General features: G+C 35.1%; 3 protein-coding genes across 10 annotated transcripts in view; 2 read left to right on the forward strand and 1 right to left on the reverse strand.

The window, feature by feature from the left end:
- Positions 1-13684, forward strand: part of PLAG1 (PLAG1 zinc finger) — a 45616-nt gene extending 31932 nt beyond the window's left edge. The window contains exons 2-5 of one of the 4 annotated variants that reach the window (XM_050802351.1): positions 353-457; positions 8479-8577; positions 11383-11741; positions 12265-13684. In XM_050802351.1, the coding sequence (XP_050658308.1) occupies positions 11500-11741; positions 12265-13525 (1503 nt within the window). In that variant the 5' untranslated portion in view covers positions 353-457; positions 8479-8577; positions 11383-11499 and the 3' untranslated portion in view covers positions 13526-13684. The other 3 variants (XM_050802349.1, XM_050802348.1, XM_050802352.1) reach the window with 3 other exon arrangements.
- RPS20 (ribosomal protein S20) overlaps positions 1-19719 on the forward strand; it is a 549922-nt gene that overhangs the window by 437790 nt on the left and 92413 nt on the right. The gene's annotated exons all lie outside the window — the stretch shown is intronic.
- CHCHD7 (coiled-coil-helix-coiled-coil-helix domain containing 7) overlaps positions 1-19719 on the reverse strand; it is a 1019570-nt gene that overhangs the window by 39480 nt on the left and 960371 nt on the right. The gene's annotated exons all lie outside the window — the stretch shown is intronic.

The raw sequence follows: 19719 nt of genomic DNA on the forward strand, positions 1-19719 counted from the left end.
CTGAAAACTGTGTTGTAGAGAAGATAATGGGTGTGTTTAGAACATAAATAAAGAAAGTAAGCAGCAGTTTTGAGAAATGACAGTAAACTTGAAATAATTTATCAAAATAAAAATGTGAGTAATCTAGATAACTGTGATTCAGGGGAAAATACATAAATCTAGGGATATTAATTTGTGTACTTTTCATTTTTCCATGTACTATATGTTTTTAACAGGATTTAAGATACATTTTTCAATAAAGTGCAAAGAATGTGAATAAATGATAATGAATTAAAAGCAGTTTAGTACATATGCCATTAACCAGATTGGCCTGACTTTTGGAATTTAAAACTAACTCTTCTTTTCTTTTTAGGTTGCCTCTTGGTGCTGCCTTGGCCGTATTTGGCACCCAGAATGCTTCATTCTGTGACGGTCTATTAATAAGGTTGCCTTGCTAGAGTTTGGAGCAGGGCCTCAGGTAGGTGGCTTTTATCATTATATGGCATGACTTTCAAAGTGATTAATTATTCCAGTTCCTAAATACTATAAGATATAATATTAAAAGCTTTGAAAAGCATGCCACATAATAAGCATGCCACTTACGATCTTAGGGTCTATCAGTATGTACTGTGATCAGGACTTTAGTAATAATTATGGTTGAATGGGAGACCTAAAATACTAGCAAGGAACAATCTTCCTCACTCTTTCCACAAAACACATAGCTGCTGTAAAAACTTAATATTTGTTCCTGTTCCCCAGATAGCCCACAGATGTACTTTTAAGCTCTTCTTTCTCTAAATCTTGCTCAGTGATACACTATCCCATGTTGCCCTTATATCTATTTTTTTTTTTCTTTTTTCTTTTTGTCCTGGGAAGGATCCTGTTACCTATGGGCAGGTGGAGAGGGGGATTAGACTTGCTCACAGGGATGGGGCAGATGCTAGAATAAGGAACCCAATGCAACAAGAGCAATTTGCCAGCATTGTTGGGAAGAGGACACACACAAGCATCTAGATTTCCTAACCTGTAGGCGCAGCTCAGTGTCACAGAATCAAGGTGTAGCAATACTTGGAAATCCAGGCATACATGGATATGGTACCAGGTAAGTCTGTCAGTACGACCTTCAAGATAGGGTAGAGGGTGAGAGGCCAGGACCCCCAGCCCTAGGATGGGGAGACTGGAAAAAAAGCCAATGGTGACTGTGCCAGATACCAGGGGATGGGCTCCTAAACTCTTCACTGATGGCAGATGGGGGAAAGGAGGCCTTGGACAGGGTTTCACAAGATACATGAACAGAGCTTGACAATCAAATTAAAGGTACATGAATTGATCTGGCTAAAATTTTCTATAAGAACAACATTCTATGGGTTTAAGCATCAACGCCATTAACATTAAAATTTTAGCTATCTGTATACTATAAATATTTTAGCTATCTGTATACTATAAAAATCTTTCGTGTTAGGGATTATGGATTTTTTTTCTTTTTCTTCTTTACTATAGTTTTTAAACTTGTTTTTAATGAAGTTGTTTTTTAGTAGCTAGAAAAAGGAAAAATGATTAGTTTTACTTAGCCAAACCACATTTATGCAGGTTTTCTCCTTTTTTATTCTCCTGTATCTGTAATCAGTTGAAAATTTTCTCTGATATTTTAAACATGATCCTCACATTTTATTTTCACATGAAGGATGTCCTTTTTTAAAGATTTTAAATTTTACTTTGTTCCTTTTTCCTTCCCATAGAAATTCACTCACTATTTCTAAATCATAAATCATGATCAATACAGGTTCCATGTGCTTAAGGAGCTATGGAACAGGACATTTAAAGCAGAAGTGTTCTAAACGTCCAGGCTGGCTGAGTGCTACCCAGGTTTGTATCCGTGCTTGGCGGGCTCTGGGTAGCACGAGCCTGAGACTCCCTGGCTTTTGAGGTCTGCCAAAGCAGGTGACACCTCTCCTGGGGACACGGAAGCAGTACGGACTCCCAGGTGGCGGTGGTGCTTTCCCTAAGTTCCTACCTCTCTGCCAAAACAAACTAACCATGTATTTCTCTGGGGCTTGTCTTCTGAGCTTGCTTTATAACCAATGTGAAATTTCAGGAGACCTGAAACATATTTACCTGCTAGGTTTGATTCCTGAAATTCCCTTAAAGGGACCACAGTTCTGTTCAGCAAATGTCTGCTACATGCTAGGGTGCTGACCAGGTGTAGGGATATGAAGATGAATAATAGCATCCCTGCTGATGAATTTACTGTCACTGGGGGAAAGACATATCAGGTCATTTCAAGAAGAGCTTTCCAGTCCATATTAAGGGTAAAAGATTCAGAGAGGTAAGGTTTTCAAGGTCATTCTTGATCAAATAGAATTAGTCAAGGAATATAGATAACAAATCTCTTCTAATTGTTCCAGCCAAGAGAGTACATGGTGTCCTCTAGAGGGAGGCAGAGGAGAGAGCAGCTACCCTTGATATGACGGTTTTGCCTAGAACTGATCCTGTTTAACCTTAACTATGTGGGAATAAATAGAAATGGTTGTTTCTAGAAGTGATTTTATCCTGGACATCCACATGGGCATAACTTAGGGAAGACGGATGGTATGTGCAGACCTGAACCAGGCCACAAATTCTGTTTTCATTACATTTTTTAGTGCTACTCAAGCATTAGCACATATACAACATTTATGCCATAGCACAAGCCCATCTTTAAAGTACACTTTACTTTGAGATGGCTTAAAACTAATTCTCTGCTTGAGCTTTTATAGCTAAGTAAAACTTAAATTTATAGCTAAGTAAAATTTTCTTTCCTTAGCACTTTTATAAAGTGTCTGATGTCTGCCTTTTTGTTTGAATTTATAGACAGATTCAGTATGAGTGCTTGACAGTTCAGACATGAAATTTGGATTATTCTGTATTTGCGATTTTAATAGCATTAGGCAATTAACTATACATGAATGGAGGCATGTTCTCCAGATATTTAGGGTCCTTCATTGTGAACATTTTTATAGTTGGTGTCAAACATTTTTGTTGTACCCCCAGAAACTTAAGCAGTTACTGGTAATAAGATCAATAACTTACCACAATTTGGGATACATGCAGTTTTCAGATTGAGCTGACCTGTGGGCTACCTACTTTGTAATCAGACCCAGATCACCAACACTTTGGGACTGTTTTGTAGAAAAAAAAAAAAGCACAAGAAATTATCTGAAAATAGAGTACTGATTAATCTTACTTTGCATTCAGATATAATTGCCCTTCTTTGCTCTCTGAAGCATCATTGCTTCCCTTTTGCACAATTTCTTTTTCATTTCCTCTTTGAAAATACTAATGGCCCTGTGTGAAGAAAATGAAAATATCTCAGTATTGTACCACCCATTGTATTTTTAAGTCTTTTTATTTTGATAAAAATACACAATCGTAGGGAACCCCTCCCCACCCCCCACCCCCCACCCCACATAGCAGTTAAAATGAAGTGCTTCTAAGTTATGGATCACTAGAAGGGAGCTTTCGGTTGGGCATGGTGGCTCACGCCCGTAATCCCAGCACTTTGGGAGGCCAAGGCGGGTAGATCACTTGAGGCCAGCAGTTCGAGACCAGTCTAACATAGCAAAACCCCCATCTCTACTAAAGATACAAAAAATTAGCCAGTATGATGGTACATGCCTGTAATCCCAGCTGCTGCAGAGGCTGGGGCACGAGAATCGCTTACACCTGGGAGTTGGAGGTTTCAGTGAGCCAAGACTGCACCACTGCACTCCAGCCTGGGTGACAGAGTGAGACCCTGTCTGAAAAAAAAAAAAAGGAGTTTTCAAAAGAGAAAAACAGTTTTTAACTTAACATGGCATTTTTGCTCTATAAAATAAATAACCAAGGAAAATATGTCTGAAATCGGAGATATTTACTTGATACTCCTTCTTCATTGGGTTATCAATTCATTCTCTCTGGGTACTCTAGAAAATGAGTGGCCTGAAAAGGAACATCCTACTTGTAGAGATAAGAGAACTGATATTGGGGTTTCCTGATTCCACTTTGGAATTCATTGACTTTTTCCTGTTGGTTCTTACACAAAAAGTTATGCCATTTTTCTCCTCACTTCTCAAATAGTTGTATGCTAAATATAAGACATTTCTAAACATCAGTAAGGCTAATTTTTATGGTAAATTTCAAAAAGATGAACTATATTTTAATGAATTGCTCAAAATGAGTTAAAAATATAAAACAATAATTCAAAAAGGGCATCCTTATTTTTTATTAACTTATTTTTTGTTAACTATGACATCTAATTTAGGAAAGTAAATACTGAGTTTTCCACATTCCAGTTATAAAATGCATTTTTGGGGACCTGCTGTAACTCAGGCGAGTTAGGTACATGTCTTGGCTATGTCTCCTGCTTCTCAGTAGTTGCTCCAGCTCCTTTCTGTTCCCCTCTGTAGGGACCAGCAGCCCCAACTGAGGGTCTCGTTGTCCTTCCTGCCCCATACCAAGGACTAATGCAAGCATCAGGCATGTTTTCACTTTGGAAATTTTTATTAGGAATGGGAGCCAAATTGATGTTATCTACTGGTATTAGTTGATTTCTTGGTATTAAGGTTAGAGAATGCTTGTTTTCTGAGGCAAAATAAGTATTTTTAGATAACCTTTTATTACAATTGCTATTGTTTTAATCTAAGACTTTTCAAATAGCTGCTTAGTTTCAAAAAAAATACTGTTCTATTAGCTTATTCAATTTGTTGGACCAAATTTTGTTCATACTACATTATCTTTGACTTGAATATAGATATATACAGTTGTCCCTTGATATTCGTGAGGGATTTAGTTTCAGGACTTCCCTGGGATACCAGAATTCACAGATGCTCAAGTCCCTGAAATAAAATGGCATAGTATTTTCATATAACTTATGCACATCCTCTCATGAACTCTTCACGTCATCTCTAAATTACTTATAATACTTAACGCAATGTAAATACTATGTAAATAGTTGTTATACTGTACTGTGTAAGGAATAATGACCAAAAAAGTCTGTACATGTTCAATACAAATGCAGTTTTTAAAAAATATTTTCAATCCATGGTTGGCTGAGTCCATGGATGCAAAACCCACAAATACAGAGGGCCAACTGTAAATTCTGTCTTATGTCTATTACGATGACTAAGCAAGCCTGTAGGTCATTGTGGTGCTGGTAAGCACTTGGCCCTGCTTTAATTTTTTTTCATTCATTCAACAGTTATTTTAACTGCCTTTTATGGGAAACAACAGTGAATAAAACTGGCACAACCTCTCTGCCCCTGTACTGTCTGCAGCTGATTTTTCATTCTTAGGTTTTTATAAGATAGTTTTTTTCCTGTTATTTTTCACTAATAAGTGATTTTACAGACCTATGGAAAGTGAATGCTATAAAAATTTACAAATTATACAGAAACACCGAAGTTGTTTCTTAAAAATGTTCTAAGTATACTGTTGCTCTTACTTCTAAACTGACTGCCTTCAGTTATTATCTTAGTAATAGATTATTTCACATTATTCAAAACTCTCTTGTGTTTCATACATGTAAATTACAATATTAAAAACTGGTAAGTTTCCTTTTGCAACCTACTTTATTTACTCTATATGAAAAACCTGTTTTAAGGAAATTTTTTTAATTCTTCTGAATTACTTACTAAAGGCATCTTGTAAGCATAAAGGAGGATAAAGCTTTGATGCTTGATGGTATTTGCCCTTAATTAGCAAAATCTATGTTTGACTTTTAAATATGAAATAATTATTGATGCAGGTAAGTGAAAAAATTCACAGCTCTTAGCAAAATGATTATCAGAACTATGGAATTTAAAATATAGATGCAGTTTTAATACAGGCCTATTCTTTTGCTGGCATCTCATAGGAACTGATTTTAGTAGACCCTCTGCCGTATGACTCATTTTTGCTTGTTAGTTTTCTATATGAGTCACTGTTTTGGAATAATGTAAAACATCAGAAAATAAACCTGGGTGTGTGTGCACAAGCACTCCATACTGTATTGTTTCTGTATGCAAAGTTGCCCTAGAAAAAAATGCTTCTTCTGGTACCAATAAAAACTAGAAGGGTACTCTGAACTGCCGTTCATCACAGAGTGATTTGAAATGGGTGTATGTATTTTCTACTTTGATTCACAGTTCGTCAGACCAAGGCAAAGAAGAATTTTCATCACTTGAAAAGCACAGTAACCAATCTATCTAACTTTTCAGTTAGGATTACATAAATACAAACTCTTCAATTTTTATTATATCAATCCAAAGAATAATTTCTAACCAGTCCTGCTTTCTTTTTTGGGGGGAAATATTTAGCAGAACTTTGAAATTATCTGGCAACTCATAAGAACTCAAAATAGGTTCAATTTAGGGAAATTAAGAAATTCGAGATTATATTTTGGGATAAAATAAAGTAAAATGATTGGCTGTGTTGTTTTAGACTGTAAAATATATAGCATGGGTAATTTCTAAACTATTGGAATATGTCACAATATACATAATTTTAAACTGTTGAAATACTTAGATGCTGAAGTTTTTTATTGTAAAATGCCATTGAACAATAAGCATAAATAAAGATTTTATGAATGTATTTGAGAATGCAATAAAATTTATATGGATTGGAGAATAAAGGAAAAAATACATAAACTTATTGTTTACTAGTTAACTTGGGTTTTCAATTTGTTTCTACCCAAATCGTTATCCACTCAGACAGATGTATTAGCTATTACTTTACATTAACAGCTGTTTAAATTATTTAAAACTGACTTTATAAACTGTCTTTTAAACTTTTTAAGTCTTAAATTTATTTCCTTTTGGATATTTGGCAGCTCTAAAAGAGAAAATAGGCACTGTCCCCTCTTTTGATATTTTAAGTGTAGTGACAGGATTTATCCACTTGCAAATTGGTTTGCTAACCTGCCTTGTCATAGAAAATAGTAGAATAAAAGTGAAGTCGTGGTTTTAGGGCATTCATCCCTTCTTTATCACACATATGCTGTCAAGTTGTTCATCTTCTGTGGGCCTCTCACCTTAAAATGGCAATGATGGTAAACACATCCACCTCTCAGATTCATTGAATTCCAGGGAGATAATAGAGATGAAAACACTCCACACGTGTCAGGTATTTATATTCTTAAAATAACATAATGACACAAAATGGTCTTTCATATTCTTAATTACCCTACAAAAAACTCAATATGTGCCCTGGGCAAGTAAGTATTTACAAAGTTAATGTTGTTATTTTGTAATTTTGATGTGCAGAATTCCGTTCTTCCATTTATGCATGTCCTGTGCTTTACAAAAGAATGGAGCTTTTGCTTTAATGTTTAAAATATCTTTTGTAGGTCTAAATTTTTGCTTTTCTTGTCTTTTAAACTATAAAAAACTGCTGCTTTCAGATATACCCTTGGCATTTTTATGATGATGCTTGAATGCCTTCTATTAAATACCTGATTTAGATATCATCAAATTCTTCAAGAATGAAAGTTTTATCACAGGGGACATTTTTAGATTTGTGTTAAGAATTTGAAAGTTATTTTTATTTAACCTGTCATTAACATATCTGTTTGTTATTATATTTTAACTATTTGATTTAATTATCCCTTTATAATCATGATTTCTGAATGTTCATCTTTAAAATACTCTGAGTTTACTGATCTCTTATGCCTTGTGCTCTCTACAATAGATGATTCTAGATTATTCTGACTTTTGACCATTATTCTTTTCATGTTTACTTGTACAATCAAGAATTAACAGACTTTTTTTCTGTGTGTGATCTCAGTCTACTAATGATCATACTACTGATAGACATTATAAGCTACTTCAAGAGTTTTCAACAATGACCTCTTAAACCAAATGATGCTCTCTTCCTAACACCCCCTTCTTCTGTAGCAAATCTATATTTAACTTCTCTTGCATGCTTTTGAAATCTAAAGAGTGCAGAGTTGTTGCTACATTTCAGCCATCCTTGCAGCATCCTGAAAAATAAATTGGCAGGTGTTGCAGATAGCAAAAGTATAGCTCTGAGAAGCCCCAGTTGTGCTAGTGTGCACAGTATGGGCGTGAGTGCTTTCACCGGGAGCCTGTTGTTCTTTGGGTGGCTCCAGATACATCCTCCGAAAGGGGCCTAAGATTGTCACTTCCGTAATATTAATAAACAATAAAATTTTGATCATTTGGTTTATAAACAGTAGGCCTAATATCCATTTCAGTAGGTAAGTCAGATTTTAGAAATAATAAATTTGGGAAAGAAGTGGGGAGTCATTCAGCATCACAAATTGCTATTTATCTAGGTAATACTTTTTATTTATGCATTTATTTGGTCATGTAAATGTGCTTAGACCTAATAAACATATGTAGTTGGTGAAAATTAATGCATGACTCATAAGCAGAGTATGGAATGTAAGCATGTGCCATGAAACTGCAATTCTTTTATCCTGTATTTTCCATCATTTACACACCGGTTCCATTTAGAGGATAGTCCATTTTCACTTTTTTTTCATAGATTGGCCAAAATGGGAAGGATTGGATTCCACTCTCTTCCACGAAGAGTCAATGGGACTGGCTAAGATCAAAGTCTGAGGCTTTTTCCATCTATAATCAGGTATGCATTGAACTGAAAATCACTGTAATTCTGTGCATGCACCTTTAAAGTATTTGACTGATATGCATATTATGAATGTGGTCTTTTATTAGATTTTGAGCTCACAACCTTATCCTATAGTTTGAAATGCACCTATGATAATTAATTTGAGTTTTGTAATATACTAAAATAAAAAGGTGTTAATCAGCCATGAAAAAATTTCAGCTGGTCTTAGAAAAGTGTAATATTTGAAATCAGTGCAATCTTCATTGCTCAGTATGTACATCCAAAGATAACACAATTCATTTGTTACTCCATATTCATTATCACCAATTTTAGTACAATCAAATGTTTGTATATTGCATATTGGTGCACTTCTAATAATTTTTTTAATAACTTAGAAGTTGTTTTTCTTAACTGGAATTCTCTGCCTGTTATGGTTGGATTTTATAACACAATGGCAAATATGACCAGTCTTTGAAGTATTTTCAGATATTAGTTATATACAGGGATTCAGATACTTTGCATTCCATGTAGATTTTGCAATTGTGAAATGATCAACTTGTTTCCCACGATGTTCTAAATAGGTGCATAGAAGTATCAGGTTAGGAAATCAAATAATGAAAATTAAAGTTTGTTTCCTGCCTTGGTAGAATGCTTTATGCCAGTTTATAGTGTCATTACTGGTCACAGCAGAATAGCTGTTTAGATATTTCCGAGGGAGGCAGAGGACCTAGCTTTTGAATGAGAATATAACAGAAAAAGAGCAAGAAGTCCTTGAGATCCAGAAAATCTAAAACAAAAAGAACGTATGTTACCATTGGTAATGTCAGTTGCATTGTGTTAATGTCACTTTTAAACAGCAAGGCGGATTTTTAGACCATTTGAATAGCACAAAGGCCTTGCCTTTATCTACCCAATAAAGAAAGACACTTGAAGCAAGTACTGATGAACTTACCCATATGCCTTACCATTTTAATTAAGCGAGTGGATAATTGCTGTATTTTGCCTGTTTAGAAACAGCCTTTACATTAAAATACAGTAAGACCTGTTGTAACATACAGTTAATTTTACAAAAATGTAGATAGATAGAGTTCCTGTGAAAGTATAACTGGAATCCGTGAAAGTCAGTCTAATAGTAGCTTGGTAGTAGCTTGGGACAGCAAGTGTCAGTGTCAGTCTGGTGCCAAAACAAAGTGATATAAGGAAGTTGGTTTTCTTTTTTTAAACATGTAGTAGGGTGAAAAAATCAATTGATTAGTAGTTAATAACAGTCATTTAGTCATATTCAAGTTTTCAATTTAAAAATCAGATATTTTTAAAAGAGGTTGCAGGTATTATTTCTATGGTCTCTTAAAAGTACATCACAGGCCAGGTGTGGTGGCTCACGCCTGTAATCCCAGCATGTTGGGAGGCTGAGACTGGAGGACTGCTTGAGCCCTGGAGTTCAAGACCAGCCTGGGCAACATAGTGAGACCCTGTGTCTACAAAAAATAAAAAATAATTAGTCAGGCATAATGGCATGTGCCTGTAGTCCCAGCTACTCGGGAAGCTGAGGCACTTGAAGATAGCTTGAGCCCGGGGAAGTCAAGGCTGCAGTGAGCCATGCTTGCCCCACTGCACTCCAGCCTGGGTGACAGAGTGAGACTCTGTCTTTTAAAAAAAAGAAAAAAAGTACATCACTCTATTAGCCTTTACAAACGTTGAAGAATTGGATCTTTGAGGAGTTGGTTTTCTTACCCTAGAAACAGAATCAATAATATTTACTATGTTTTGTCAATGAATTTTTAAAGGTTTTAATTGATTTTTAAATTTTTTGTTTAAAAAGATATACTCCTTGCTGTACAATATGTACATTTCATTCTTTTTTGCAGCACCAATAACAAATTGAAACTCTGACATACCTTTTTGCCAACCTTAAACACCTCTTTGATGATGTGTTGTGTGCCATGTCAGAAGTCCACACAGGTCTGCTGCACAGGGGTTGCAGGTGTGTCCAAAGGCCAATGCCTTCAGCTCTCGGGGATGCCTGCTGACTCATTTACCTACTAACCTCAGTGTGCCTAAAATTTTTGTGATGTGAAAAACGATGAGGAAAATTACATTAACCATGTCTTTCTCCCAAAATGACAAAGAACCATGCGCTTCACCTAATAAAACATCAAAAGGTTTTACTATTTGAAGAATTAGTATTTGTTGGGAAGATGAATAATTTCTACTCTTGACTCAGGAATCCCTCAGAGTATGATGACACTGGTATAATGCATCACTTTGGGTGGTGCATTCAACTCTTTCAGGCCTCTAGTGTCTCTGCGTGAAGTACCTCTTCCACAGACTTGCTGGTTCACAAGGTGCCTAAAAGAGTTTACAGTTGCTTATCTCTGTTTTCCTATAATGCAGTCTGACTAGAGCTGACATGCACAAATCAAACTGATTTTTAAAGACTGAAATATTTGCTGAAACGTTTTTAGTCAGATTTATGTTCTCTCATCCTTTGTAAAAATTGAAGCTTAATAATGCCACTTTTTAGAGTCATGTTTTGATGCTTCATGAGAGTTCCTGAAATCACTACTGCTATGCCTAAGTAAAACATGTGTCAAGTGGAATTTCAGGGTATGTATGAACTGTTCATTCTGAGCAATGCATTTCTATGTATTTTGACAAATATAAAGAAACCTATGGGGTTTCTAATGTAATGATATTACATTAGACCAGCTGAATCCATTTTATTGGTTTCTTTTTTAATTCGAAAGCATCACATAGCAAATAAAATTTTTAAAAATTGAGTTTAGTTACAAACTAGTTGTTTCTTATTTTTTTTTCCAGTCCCTTTTTGCTTTCTTTTACGACCACATGAAACTTGAGAAGCCACCTAAAGCTATATCATTTAGTGGAGTTGGGCAGTTCCCAAGTGTCCAACAAGAAGGCCTGGTTTAGGCTGCGATGGCCACTGTCATTCCTGGTGATTTGTCAGAAGTAAGAGATACCCAGAAAGTCCCTTCAGGGAAACGTAAGCGTGGTGAAACCAAACCAAGAAAAAACTTTCCTTGCCAACTGTGTGACAAGGCCTTTAACAGTGTTGAGAAATTAAAGGTTCACTCCTACTCTCACACAGGAGAGAGGCCCTACAAGTGCATACAACAAGACTGCACCAAGGCCTTTGTTTCTAAGTACAAATTACAAAGGTATTAAACTCTATTTGTCTTTCAGATTATATTTTCTCTTATGTTGGCTGTTTGAAGCCATTGTAAACGTATGTATTTGTATACACATTTTTCAGCTAATTTGCAGAGAGGAAATGTTAAGTAGATTAGACATTGGTTAGTTTTTAGTATTCTGAATCACATACTTTTATGTGTTAGTGTCTTTGGACTTTTTAAAATAAAATGCTTAATGGGTAGAATTTCCATTTGTAGAATGAAATTACAACAAGAAAAGGGTAAGGACGTTTACGTGAGTATATTCAGTCTTGCTCATTTGCTTTTGTAATGATAGCTGGAAACCAGCAAAAACTAAAGTGGCAACTTAAATGGCTCAAGTTTTGCAGTAATTAGGTATATTAACTATCCTTGTGGTATATATTAAGTTAAACAGTTTCCATTACTAGGGGAATTCTGTGTTAGCATAGTAGTTTAGCTTCCATTTGAAAAGTGAATACATGCCATTTTTGTCATGATAACTACTTATAGATTATATCTGTGTTTAAAGGCACATGGCTACTCATTCTCCTGAGAAAACCCACAAGTGTAATTATTGTGAGAAAATGTTTCACCGGAAAGATCATCTGAAGAATCACCTCCATACGCATGACCCTAACAAAGAGACGTTTAAGTGCGAAGAGTGTGGCAAGAACTACAATACCAAGCTTGGATTTAAACGTCACTTGGCCTTGCATGCCGCAACGAGTGGTGACCTCACCTGTAAGGTATGTTTGCAAACTTTTGAAAGCACGGGAGTGCTTCTGGAGCACCTTAAATCTCATGCAGGCAAGTCGTCTGGTGGGGTTAAAGAAAAAAAGCACCAGTGCGAACATTGTGATCGCCGGTTCTACACCCGAAAGGATGTCCGGAGACACATGGTGGTGCACACTGGAAGAAAGGACTTCCTCTGTCAGTATTGTGCACAGAGATTTGGGCGAAAGGATCACCTGACTCGACATATGAAGAAGAGTCACAATCAAGAGCTTCTGAAGGTCAAAACAGAACCAGTGGATTTCCTTGACCCATTTACCTGCAATGTGTCTGTGCCTATAAAAGACGAGCTCCTTCCGGTGATGTCCTTACCTTCCAGTGAACTGTTATCAAAGCCATTCACAAACACTTTGCAGTTAAACCTCTACAACACTCCATTTCAGTCCATGCAGAGCTCGGGATCTGCCCACCAAATGATCACAACTTTACCTTTGGGAATGACATGCCCAATAGATATGGACACTGTTCATCCCTCTCACCACCTTTCTTTCAAATATCCGTTCAGTTCTACCTCATATGCAATTTCTATTCCTGAAAAAGAACAGCCATTAAAGGGGGAAATTGAGAGTTACCTGATGGAGTTACAAAGTGGCGTGCCCTCTTCATCCCAAGATTCTCAAGCATCGTCATCATCTAAGCTAGGGTTGGATCCTCAGATTGGGTCCCTAGATGATGGTGCAGGGGACCTCTCCCTATCCAAAAGCTCTATCTCCATCAGTGACCCCCTAAACACACCAGCATTGGATTTTTCTCAGTTGTTTAATTTCATACCTTTAAATGGTCCTCCCTATAATCCTCTATCAGTGGGGAGCCTTGGAATGAGCTATTCCCAGGAAGAAGCACATTCTTCTGTTTCCCAGCTCCCCCCACAAACACAGGATCTTCAGGATCCTGCAAACACTATAGGGCTTGGGTCTCTGCACTCACTGTCAGCAGCTTTCACCAGCAGTTTAAGCACAAGTACCACCCTCCCACGTTTCCATCAAGCTTTTCAGTAGGATTCTGGGACATGGATTTATTACAGAAATGTATGTGTAGCCGTGCCCTAGATGACCATTTTTATTTTAGTGCCTACTTTAAAACAGTATAAAAATTTCTGCTTTTGTATAATACAAATTTTCATTAAGCCAGTATAAAATAGAAACTAGCTTTTAAAACGAGCTTTGGAACCATTTGTGTTCAGTTATGTTTACCTGGGTATTTTGTCCTGATTCACTGCCAATTGTCATATTTTAAGAGGTTGGTTTTGTTTTGTTTTTTTTTTCCATATAGGAAAGCCATTATTAGTAGTAAATCTTTATAAATCCCATTTTCAAATTACTTTTAGATCTTAAAATTTTCATTTTTGTCTAATAACAATGGCTCTACCTTTTAACATCTGGCTCATTAAAAGTTTAGCAATAGAATGTAAATTGTATAAAATGTTTTTGAATAACTAAAGGGTTTAAATTTTGTTACTAGCATCTAAATGGATTAATAATCAAGTACTTCAAATGAATTAAGAGTCCAGTTTGGGAAGATAACAGATGTTTGTTAGATACACCATAATTTCAGATCAGTATATTCTGAAGACTCGCTATTGTCTGGCTAAAATATTTGCCATCTTTATTATGAGCCTTTAAGAAAAATAAACCCTAAACACAAAGCATCAGTATTTATAGCAAAAAGAAACTCTTTGTTAGGTGACATGGCATTTCGTGCCACTTAATAGTTGGCCCTAAATTATTACACAGGATATTTTGTCATGTTTCATCCTTCTTAACATGCTACCTTTTCATTTAATAATAGTAATAATGTATGGCATTGGGGTCTTCAGAGTCAATACATAGGTAGATCTCCTTAGTCTTTTCCACCTTTCACATCCAAGGGGTGGGTCAAGTACAGCCAGCAATTTATTTTGATTGTTGGTCCATGGTTAGTCCATAATCTAGAGCCATTGTGGAACTGCAGCCATGAGGTGTGTTTATCCCAGAGTGGACTGACTCAGCCTCTGTGGGTGACAGACTTCTAAGCAGGAAGATAGATGTGAAGAACATGGTTACATTTGGGAACTTGGCTAGGGATCATGGCCCCTGTAGCCACAGTTAAAAACTGGACTTTTTGGAAGTGAAGTGAAAGCATATCGCTTATATCATTTCTTGTTGAATTTGATACATTTTTCTTTCCCTTAAGAACCAAAAGCAGAAAACAAAAACAACAGTCCTACCCCCATGTTATCTTTCTGATTCAATGTGAATCCATCTTTCCTTGCAATTTTTTGGATGGAGAATTTGAAGTTAAATGCATTAGAAAACTACCCGAGGAACTACCACAAAGTTTTAAGTGACTAGAAATATATACAGTAAAATCCCACTTTGATGCTTCTCTGGGAAATGATAGGAGTGTTGCAAATAAGTTGAGTTTGTAGAGGGGAACAAAGTAAAGTAAAACAAGCCTATCTTAGTTAACATGAAAGTAACAATCGAGAATATATTATATTCACTGAATAATTATAGGCTTTTCCTCACCTTAGACAACCAACATAATCTTCTTAAAGGTCTAATTAATATATTTTTCTAAGGGTCAGTTGGGACATTAACCTAAGAAACATATCTATTAAGCACTTGTTAACACCTTATTTTGGGACCCTCTCCGTTGGGGACGGGGGCAAGGGTGGGAGGTTTTTAGAAGAGTATATATCTCTTAAAAAAAAAAAAAAAAAAAGAAAGAAAAATATTTCTGAGCACTCATTAGCCCTATATGGAAACTTCTTTCCTTTTTGTAGGGCCAGTTATCACTGCAGATTGCAATGTTTACCAAGAATTTCTAAAAATGAGTGCAGATTACTGAATATAATACGTTATTTAAAATATTTGGGAGTAGTATAATTTGTGGAGAAATGTAAATTGTAATAATGTAAATGGGGGCTTCAATATATATATATATAATACACACACACACACACACACATATCGCACTTCATAGAATCAAAGTTGCTCTCTGAAGGAGCTTTGGCTCCTGATATTTTATCATGCTCCTATATTTTTTTAATCCTAGGAGCAGTAGTTTTTATACTTATGTATTTAAATTTTATTATGAAAAATTACATTTATTAAAAAAGTGTGTTCCAAAGGCATTAAAATTATATATGTTAATAAGGAAGTACATTTTTAAATTTTTCAAACTGCTCCTAGCTTTTGGTTAGGAGAATATTTGTTCTGAAAGTAGGCTTTTCGCTCTGCTTCATTACTGCTTCCTTTAGTTTCTATGAAACAGATTGCTTACCTAAATCTTTAGTTGAATGATTAGTGTTCAATATTGCTTTAATCACCATATAAAAGGAAAAAAATTGGTGACAGAGCACAAATAGAAAACCTATTTTTAAATAGAAATCACAAATAGCAAGTATGGAAGCACTACTTTATTCTGTTTAAAATTTACTTAAGAAGGCATCAAATTAGTGAACTGAGACATTGGCCTTAGTAGGCTGTATTCACTGCTAATTTTAAAAAGGGAGTACCAGGATTTATTAAGTAAAGCATTTTGGAAATGGGGAATAGCGCCATATATGTGTGTATCTGTGTATATATATATATAAATATATATATACACATACACACACACACACTTAAATCTTGCCCTGCATGAAATTCAAATATATGGAGGCACATCTTTCAGGGCACCAGTGTTAAAATTGTGGAGTCTTAATTTTCATATGTACACCTCTTTGCCTGTTCCCGCCCCCACAGACTTGAAATAACACTTCAGAGTAAGAGGGAATTCAGCTAATTTGTTTTGAAAATTGACTGTAGTGGTCACTAAACCCTTTTTGAGAGAATTTCTATTAAAGATGAGGCAGACTCGCTTATTTGAATTGCACAACATTCTAATAAGGATGTAACACAGAATTGGCTTTTTTTTCCCCCTAGAAAAAGATTGTTTGTTTCAATGTCAACTAGATATGATTAAAAATAAGTATTGCCAATGCTGTTTTCATTCTCCAGTGGCCAGAATCATTATCCTTGAAATTTCTGGTAGTGCCTTAGCTTGGTTTTAAAAAAAAAAAAAAAAAAAAAAAAAAGGGATTAACATTAAATAAAAGTAGTTTAGAATTTGGACCTCAGACAAGATATTGAACCTCATTCAGTTTCACTTCCACATGTGTGTACAAATTAGGTCACCAAACAGAAGTGTGAGTGTGGAAGGATCTTGGCACTGTAAGCAATGCTATCCATTGATGTATACAAGTACCTTTATAGTTATCGATCACTGTTAAAACTTTCATTTTAAAATCCTATTACCAAGTTCAGTTTTTTAAAACTTCAGTTGTCCTGGCTGATTATGCATCACTCTGTGTGCAGCTTTTTTATTTCATTTAGTGTTTCTTTCAAGCTGTGTATTTTTGCCTATTTGTTGCTTGTGCTTTATTTTTCTTAGTTATTTGTGGAATATAGTGATATATTGTGTTAATTTGGACAGTAGCGGTTTTTAAAAACCATATACTGACTGAAACATGAGCCAGAGCTGATTGCTTTATTAAGCTAATAATGAATGTTAAAGAGTACATATTTTCAGGATCGTTCATCTAGTGAGCAATACACATATTATAGGCCAATATTTTTTTAAAAAATAGAGCTTGGTCAACCTCTATACTACACATATTACAAGATATAGCACTTTCAAAATGAATCTAAACCTTTACAGAAACTTGCTTATAGGTTATGCCTTTTAAGACTTATTATAATTCATTTCAAGTGCCATTAGATGATATATATGTAGGCCTTTGATATATAATGCTTTGTGTACAAAAATGGTAGATGGTATTTTAAACAGGTACATTTTTACAGTGTTTTCTTATCAATTTGCTATATTGCACAGAATCAGTGTGTGTCTTTTCATAAGGTTTTACAATGGTTTATTTTTTTACAAGGTTTACGTGTCTCAAAGCACACTGTCTTCCCAGTACGTAAGTTGAAAAATACCAGTTCACCCAAGTTGCTTCTAGCCTACTGAGATCCATGTGACATTGGAGGAGATCTTTTCAATGTTTAGTATTCGTCATTAGCAATGGCTGGCTGTTAGTTCTGGTAAATGTGTGCCTAAGTTGAACTTGCCTTGTTTTTCTCACACTGTGTCAGCAGCCATGTCTACAACACACAGTCTGTTGTGATCACATAGATCTACATAAGTTGTGCAGTTTTGTGCTAAAAACCCATAGGGAGCTCCTTTGGGATCATAGAAAAGAAGATCATGTGACCAGCATTGGTGAAGGCACACTCAGATTGCACTTAGGCCCTTTCCATGATGTTGTCAACCCTCTGAGGATGGAAGGCAGTGTCTTTTGATGTTATCTAGCCTAGAAGTGACACAGAACTATTGCTAATGTATAAAACACTTCATTGTATAAGCTTCAGTGGTACAGATGAACCAGAATGAATGTTTATCTTCTCAGAAACACTCCTTCAATATTATGTTGGATCATGCTGCTAATGTAACTTGGGCTACAACTCTTCATGGTGCTACAAACTTCTCTGTCTCATTCAGTCGTATTTTTTTATCCATAGAAAAAGGACTACATTAGGTGTAAAAGTGTACAATATATTTTTATACTGTGACTTAATTTGTCATTAACAAATTTTTACACCACCACAATGTATTCATGTGCACTTGCAAAAGGAGATCTCGGACATGCAAATGTTACCAGAACAAACCCAGCTTTTGTCCACAAGGTGACTGTAACTCAGAATGGAAAGTGGGCTTTATAATAGGGTGTGGAGTGAAGAACATGCTGTATGTTACTAACAGCCCTTTGAATTTAACAAAAACTGGGAATCCATTAGGAAACGGATCGCATCATACCTGAACATAAGCTGGACTGCTGAAATTGTATTTTTAGCTAATGAAAAAGTATTTGGACTAGTACTCTAAAAATGTTCTAATGATAAAGTTTTGAGTCAAAATAGAAAAGAAAAAATCTGCATTCCAGGCCGAATTTTGTATATTTTTATTGCATTTAAAATTGCTATTCTGTAATATTGGGAAATCAAGTGGCTTATCATGTATATCATGTACTTAAAATGTATTCACAAACTACTGTTGTATTTGTATAAAATATAGACAAAGATCATATTTTTTGTGTGTGTATAAGCTCTGTAAAATAGCAATCACATTATGAAGCTGCAGTGATACTACATTTTAAACATTCACATCCAAAGAAGCAGGCTATTTATTGTCCATATACCGGATTTAAAATATTAATTTGCTGCTAATTAAACAATAGTACTGCAGCTTCTTGTGGCCTACAGTGTTATGTTTGCTGTAAGAATAAGATATGTGAATTCCACAAAATATATGAATAAAATTATAGAATGGCTTTAGATAATGTAGATCTTCCTGAAATTTTAATAGATGATACTTTTCTATTTGCTATCACATTTTTTCTTCAAATTATAAATATTTTCTCCTTTGATTAATATTCTAATAGCTGGCTCTAGGACAATATTGTTGAAATGAAATGTAAAAGCTAGGTTTTTGGTTTGTTTTAAAACTTTTGTATCTTTAGAGGAAGGATAGAAATTGTAAATAAAAAAAGTCAAAAGATGATGCATCAAAACTTTAATCCAGGTGAGTTTAGAATTCAAAAAAGGATATTAGTTGCTTGTTTCTGTGAGATAAAATTGGCATTTAGCATTTATTTAACACTTATTGTTTGTCAGTACTAAAATTATTCTTTCAGAATATTTTTATGTGTTTTTCAGAATAATTTTTAGCTTTGGGCTGTTTGCCTAAAATTTTGCTGAAGAAAGCTCCCTTGACAATTTGTATGGACCAAAATGGCTATCACACACACATTTCAGCTAAAACTCATCTGCTAAATGGTCAGCAACACAGCTTCTGAGACAGGTATTAATTCTAAAAATTTGGTTAATACCTTTCCAGGAACCAACTGTAAAAATAATTTGTTATGTATCTCATAGCACCTCTTTGAGTATAATAGGAAAAATTCTTCCCTTACCTTTTCCGACTTCCAGAGGGGTAAAGAAAATGAACATAATTCCAGTGTGGCAATTCCCGCCTCTTTTCACTTGTTTAATTTCTGCAAATTAATGCAATATTTCTATGTTCTTAGAATTAACACTAAATATGTTTTAAATTCATATGAAATAGTTCAAGGACTTCAAAGAAGGAAAATACTTGTGCTCTTTTGCCTTTT

This window comes from Macaca thibetana, chromosome 8 (assembly GCF_024542745.1).
Source record: "Macaca thibetana thibetana isolate TM-01 chromosome 8, ASM2454274v1, whole genome shotgun sequence".
Lineage (NCBI taxonomy): Eukaryota > Metazoa > Chordata > Mammalia > Primates > Cercopithecidae > Macaca > Macaca thibetana.